The sequence below is a fragment of the Myxocyprinus asiaticus genome, chromosome 4 (genome assembly GCF_019703515.2).
Source record: "Myxocyprinus asiaticus isolate MX2 ecotype Aquarium Trade chromosome 4, UBuf_Myxa_2, whole genome shotgun sequence".
Classification (NCBI taxonomy): Eukaryota; Metazoa; Chordata; class Actinopteri; order Cypriniformes; family Catostomidae; genus Myxocyprinus; species Myxocyprinus asiaticus.
Window position 1 is genome coordinate 11637474 of NC_059347.1, and position 7361 is coordinate 11644834.

General features: G+C 35.2%; 1 protein-coding gene across 4 annotated transcripts in view; it reads left to right on the forward strand.

The window, feature by feature from the left end:
- traf2b (Tnf receptor-associated factor 2b) overlaps positions 1-4447 on the forward strand; it is a 29440-nt gene extending 24993 nt beyond the window's left edge. For 3 of the 4 annotated variants that reach the window (XM_051686411.1, XM_051686402.1, XM_051686419.1), the window contains 3 exons: positions 2460-2637; positions 3665-3813; positions 4088-4447. In XM_051686411.1, the coding sequence (XP_051542371.1) occupies positions 2460-2637; positions 3665-3813; positions 4088-4306 (546 nt within the window). In that variant the 3' untranslated portion in view covers positions 4307-4447. The remainder of the gene's footprint in view (positions 1-2459; positions 2638-3664; positions 3814-4087) is intronic. The other variant, XM_051686427.1, reaches the window with a different exon arrangement.
- The last annotated feature ends 2914 nt before the right edge of the window (positions 4448-7361 follow it).

Here is a 7361-nt window from a genome sequence, read left to right on the forward strand (position 1 = left end):
GAGAAAATCCCTTATGTCTACATTGGACAGATTGACAAACTCAAATGCAAAATTAATTGCTGTGGACTGTAGGCTAGCAGTAGATCCATATATCGGTTTTACAGATTAATCGGTGCTGATTATTTTTTGGAACTATCGTTATCAGCAGAAATCTATAGCAATAGTTGCCGATAGATTTTTCATCAGTTCATCATTTCAAAATAAGAGTCCTTGGTGTGTTTCAGGATTGTTTATAGTTAAAAGACCCTCGTTATGCACCAAATCGTATTTTTTCTGGTTATTTTGGGGATTTTGGTTGAGATCTGGGATTTTATTCATTTAGAACTCTATGTCTATGCTCATCATTGTAAGGAAAGAATAAGAAATATTTTTGACATTTTGTAAATCGATTTTAAAAACTATCATCCGATTAATCGGTTATCTGATTAAAAGGCTTATTTCCCATCACCTTAGTTATTGGTATCGGCAAAATCTACTATCAGTCAGCCTCTACTGTAGGCTAATTATAGGCTTATGCTAAATTATATGGGGGGAAAACAAACAATATATTGACTTCAAAAACCATTGTAATGTCTACTCAATGTTTCCATCTTCCACTAAAATATATATAGCCTAATGACTTTTGAATTATCTTAATTTGGGGGCTTTTATTCTAGCAAATAATGATAGACGTGATTAATTATCCCAGATGTAGTTTATTGTTCTACCAAAATCCCCAAAATAACCAGAAAAAAATAAGATTTGGTGCATAACGCAGGACTTTTAAATATAAACAAGCCCGAAACACACCGGAGACTCTTATTTTGAAATGATGAAAAAACTATCGGCAACTATCGCCACAGATTTTTGCTGATAACAATAGTTCCAAAAAACAACTATCAACACCGATTAATCGGTAAAACCGATATATCGATCTACCTCTACTATTGACAGCCTTACAAACAAAAGCCATTTTTCCACTAATAATATTATTAGCCTTACTTTTAGCTGTTTATGGTTACTAAACATAATAGCAATGTGGCGCATTAATATAGATTGTGCTGTCACAGTTGTGCGTTAATCTGCATTTTAAAATCAGATTTTTTAAATTCCATTTTATAAGATTGTTTTTATGACAGGCCGCTGGAAATTTGACTTTATTCAGTTGCTTTAAAAGTTAGTTTTTCCAAAATTTCAAAAGCACAAAAAGTTCTGTCACATTGATTTTGCTACATTTTTCCCCACCCCTGCAAGATAATGATTGACAGAAGAGCCACAGCTGTCTCTGCCATGATCCTTCATTCATGTGGGATCTAACAGTGCTCCCATACGGCTTGTTTCCTTTAACACTGGCAACAATGAACCAAACACCACATGCATCTAAAAAAAGACTATTATTGACAACATTACACAATTGGATCATTTAAAATCTATAACAATTCAATGTGTTGCAACAGTTAAGACAATGTACTTTATTATAACAGCTGTTTCCTTAAGTTTTACTTCAGTTTAGTCTTGTGAAAATCATCTATAAGATGGGAACTATTTTCTAATTATCTAAAAAAAAAAAAAACTACACCGATCAGCCACAACATTAAAAGCACCTGCCTAATATTGTGTAGATCCCCCTCGTGCTGCCAAAACAGCACCAACCCGCATCTCAGAATAGCATTCTGAGATGATATTCTTCTCACCACAATTTTACAGAGCGGTTATCTAAGTTACCATAGACCAATCTGGCTATTCTCTGTTGACCTCTCTCATCAACAAGGTGTTTCTGTCCACAGAACTGCCGCTCACTGGATGTTTTTTGTTTTTGGCACCATTCGGAGTAAATTCTAGAGACTGTTGTGTGTGAAAATGCCATGAGATCAGCAGTTACAGAAATACTCAAACCAGCCCATCTGGCACCAACAATCATCCATGTGATTATCTAATCAGCCAATTGTGTGGCAGCAGTGCAGTGCATAAAATCATGCAGATACAGGTCAGGAGCTTCAGTTAATGTTCACATCAACCATCAGAATGGGGAAAAATGTGATCTCAGTGAATTGGAACATGGCATGATTGTTGGTGCCACACGGGCTGGTTTGAGTATTTCCGTAACTGCTGATCTCCTGGGATTATCACACACAACAGTCTCTAGAGTTTACTCCGAATGGTGCCAAAAACAAAAAACATCCAGTGAGCGGCAGTTCTGCGGATGGAAATGCCTTGTTGATGAAAGAGGTCAACAGAGAATGGCCAGACTGGTTTGAACAGATAACCACTCTGTACAATTGTGGTGAGAAGAATATCATCTCAGAATGCTATTCTGATATGCGGATTGGTGCTGTTTTGGTGGGACGAGGGGGACCTACACAATATTAGGTGGATGGTTTTAATGTTGTTGCTGATCGGTGTAAAGGATATATAATAAAAGCGTTGCAGAGTTAAGATTGTTAAACATTGTGTGTGTTTTTGTGCGGTGACTCTTTAAGGTGCGACAGCTGGAACGGACTATAACCATGCGAGATCTGCAGTTAGCAGAGTCCGAGCAGTCTTTGCGGGAGCTGCAGTTTTGCACTTACGATGGTGTTTTCATATGGAAAATAGCAGACTTCTCTCGCCGCAGACAAGACGCAGTGGGCGGCCGAGCTCCAGCTATGTTCTCACCTGGTAAGATTAAATTCGGATTCATCTCATCAAACATTGTTTTGTTTTTTCATAATTACTATTATTATAGAGCACAACAGCCAATAATCGGACAAAAAGACAAAGGTACAAGACTGTGTACTTACCATCTTTCATGAGGGAACTACAATCCCATGAAGCATTGCAAAGGATAAATTACATTTTTGATTATAAGTACAGAAACTATGTTTTATGTTTATTGCAAAATATTCAGATATGTACAAATATATAAGTAGTTTGATAGTGGGCAGTCGCTGCAGAGCTTGTTTGGCGGGCTTTGTTGGCCACGATTCTCTGATTGGTGGAGCCTTCTCTGCTGGATCATGGGTATTGTAGTTCTTTACCAGGAATTCAGCTATTAAACTTATGGTAGGTCTGTCTTTTAAGGTTTATGAGTTATTGTTAAAAATCAACACACCTAGGAGAAAATTAGTGGGATTTTTACTTCTGGAACCAGGCTGTTGTGCTCTATAAATTTTTGCCTAGTGGACAATAAAGCGGGTGCAAAAATCCCATAAATTTAAACTGACGGAGGGACCCAAACCATTTCTAGGAACCAAAATGTCAGACTTGGGGATGAGCTCTTTTGACGTAGGCCAGTAAGCAACCACCTAGCAACCATCTACAACACCCTAGCACCCACAACGCTTTAGTGAGCAATAGCGAGATTCATTTAGCTCATAAGAATAAATCATCTTGGTATCTTTCGCACACAAACACCACTCAGAAAATGTTTTTAAAAAATCGATGTAACAACGATTTGTCAATGAAATGCACAAAATGTGTTGTCTAGTTTCATTCTGAGGGTCTTCACCCATTGTGTTACTTACATAACATGTATTGATCTGGAACATTTCCAAGGTTATTATGCATTCATTTTTACTTTCACTGTCATTTGGATGTTCCTTCGATTTCCAGTACTGCAGACTTTCACTTTTATAGTGTCAAATCGAGGCCCATGATCCTACAGTAAATCTGACATACTGCGTACCACTTTTCTTCTTTTCTGCAGCGTTCTACTCCAGTAAATATGGTTACAAGATGTGTCTGAGACTGTATCTGAATGGAGACGGCACAGGCAGGGGCACACACCTCTCGCTGTTCTTTGTGGTCATGAGGGGCAAATACGATGCGCTCTTAAAATGGCCCTTCAGCCAGAAGGTGAGTGATAATTATGATTTTACTTTCTCTCTTTGAGTCTTTAATTTTCTCTGTTCTTCAGTATTTTAATTTACTGTTATTTATTTTTTACCTTTAAATCACTTTTTGTTTTTGTCTATTTGTCTATGATGTCATTTTTTTTTTTTTTTTACTTTTTCATTTATTGATATTGTTTTGTCTTTCACCTGATGTAAGATATAGCTTGAAAGCATCAACCAGGTCTTATGAATTGGGTTGTAATCCTTGTGCTCTCGTCTTTGTCACTGCTGTCCAGGTGACATTGATGCTTTTGGACCAGAACAACAGAGAGCACATTATTGATGCTTTCAGGCCTGATGTGAGCTCCACTTCCTTCCAGAGACCCATTAGTGAGATGAACATCGCTAGTGGATGCCCACTTTTCTGCCCCCTCGCCAAGCTGGCAGGCAAAAGCTCTTACTTGAGAGACGATACAATATTTATTAAAGCCATAGTGGATCTCACTGGATTATAAAGCATAACAAAGCTGCGGAAGCCTAATTAAGTGTATAATAAGATGAAAAATATGTATTATCATGAAAGTATGAAAGATATGTATATATATATGTATATACATATATATATGTGTGTGTGTGTGTGTGTGTGTGTGTGTGTGTGTGTGTGTATATATATATATATATATATATATATACACACACACACACACATACATATATATATATATATATACATATGTGTGTGTATATATATATATATATATATATATATATATATATATATATATATATATATATATATACACACACACACACACATATATATATATATATATATATATATATATATATATATATGTTATCATAAAGATAAAATATTTATTAAATATATATCTAATATTAATTTATAGCACAGATGCAGAATTAGTTTGATTATCTATAATAAAAATGCTAAATATATTATATCTCTATAAAATACAACATAATGCACATTTTTAATCATATTTATAAATAATAAAAAATATTAGAATTATTATGAAATATGAAAGCACTGTGCAAATAATACAGTACAAATCATGATATAACGTAAATATCATTTAAATCTTTTATGGAAGTTATTTTGAGTAGAGGTGACATTGAGGTTAGATTTTCTATGGCCTTAAATTTGGGATGTTATAGTTTCATGAAATTTTTCAGGACATGGAGGGACTTTATTATTATAGTGTACAAGTAGTTTTTTGTGTGTGTGTGTGTGTGTGTCTGCCAACAGTCTGTTTTTGTTTTGTCAGTAAATTTTAGGGACTAGATGAATAATAGAGCAACATTAATATGCATAAATGGTTTAGTGGCTGCTTGTGAGCATCATTTAGCACATAGAAATAATAATGTGCGTTTTGTATGCAGCAAGGACATAATTTGATAATATTTCACTGAATTAAGTTTGAAAAAAGAAACCTGGACCAAGAGGACATCAACGCATTTGGACTAATCATTGCCTCTAACCATGTCTCTGCATGACTTGCATTCTTTTTGTTCGAGCTTGATCTCTGAATGGCTGCGCTAAATGAAAAGCTGCAGATATTTGATCCCCTTCAAACCCTAATAAAAGGGACTAGCATAGTAATTTTTTTCAAATTAACATCACATAAGGTTAGTGTGGAATTTTTGTGCATGGGTGGGTTAATGAGATGGTTAAATAACAGTCAAAGGAATGTTACCTTAAATTTATTTCAAATAATGAATGGAAACATTGTAATTTCACAATTAAAAATCATAAGAATTAAGAAATAAAAATGGGAAGGTTCACTACTTTGCCAAGTGTTTTCCATTTGGAGATAATGTCTCTCACTGTGGTTCTTTGGAGTCTCAGAGTCTTTGAAAAAGCTTTGTAACACATTCCAGACTGATGTATTTCCTCATCATATCTGGGATTTCTTTTGACCTTGGCATAGTGTGCTATTGGGTGAGACCTTTTTACCCAAATTCATGCTGCTGAAAAAGTTCTGTTCAGGTGTTGAACAGGGCTGACAGTAATCAGGTCTGGGTGTGTCTAGTCCAGCTGAACCTCATTATGAATGCAGATAGATACGTATATAGCATATAGATTTGGGGATAGGGGCTGTTTACACAACGTTTTCAACTAAAAACAGAAAATTATTCATGCGTTTTGGCTGTTCGTTTACATGTCAACGGCGGTTTTGGGCCTGAAAATGATGCCGTTATCGTCTCCGTGAAAACAATGACGTCATGCGCACGCGTATTATGTGTTCAGTCTATAGGCATGCACCTTATTGTCATTGTTATTTTGTATTTGATTATTGTGTGATTTGTTACTAAATAAAGCATAAAAAAGAAAAAGTACTTCACAACAACACGTGAGACATTCAAAACTACAATGGCGGACTACAGGACTGTGTTTGTGCTGCTCAAGATTTTGAGTTTATTGACGCTTCTCCAGCAAAGTAATTGTAGTAATAAAGAATCCTCATCGTCCGTTCAGAAAAAAATTGCTCGATGCTTTCGCCATCTTCATTGTTGGTATTCACCACTCTGTGGAAGAATGCTTATGCGTGCAGGCGTGTAGTGTTTCTTTACAAAGTGACATCGCCAACTACTGGCCTGGCATGCATAATACAGCGTTTAGTCGTTTTCGCGGATCCGTGTGAACGGGGATCATTTTGATAATGTTGTCGTCTGTACGCGAAACTTTTCAAAAAAGCAAAGGAAAAACTTTTCCGTTTTTAGTACATCGTTGTTGTGTAAACGTACCAGGGTACGCCATTGTAGTTTTGAATGTCTCACGTGTTGTTTTGAAGTACTCGCGCACATGCCTATAGACTGAAAAATACGCGTGCGCATGACGTCATCGTTTTTGTATGTTTACGCGGAGACGATAACAGCATCGTTTTAAAAAACTTGCACTTTGAAACTCGTTTTCAAAAGTTTGCGTTTTCAGGCCCCAAAACGCCATTGTCGTGTAAACGAACAGCCAAAACGCATAAAAAGTTTTCAGTGTTTAGTTGAAAACGTTGTCGTGTAAACGGCCCCTTTAAGGGTGTGAACACTTTTTCACTCAGACCCAGTTGGTATTGGATAACTTTTTTGCTTCAATAAATAACATTATCATTTAAAAACTGTATTTTGTGTTTACTCAGATTTTGTTAACATTATTGAAAATGTGGTAAGAGATACAAATACAGAAGAAATCAGGACAAATACTTTTTCACAGCACTGTAATTTTTTATTAAATTAATTATTATTAAAGTTACTGGGTATAATGATTTGTTACTTTTGTACATATTTATTTAGCTTGTATCATTAATTCTTTTAGTTAGCTTAGTGAGTGTCTTGATATTAAATTCATCTTTATAGAACTTTTGTATAAAAGTTGTATCATACTGATAATGTTGCTTTTTCATTCTGAATTTCGGCATGTATTTAAGATTTAAAGTTTGAAGTGCAAGTTTTCTGTGTATCAACCATATTTTATTAATAGTTATGTTATATATATGTTGTAGTATTATGCATTATATTATAAAAGTTGTACTAATACATATACATACTGTATGTATT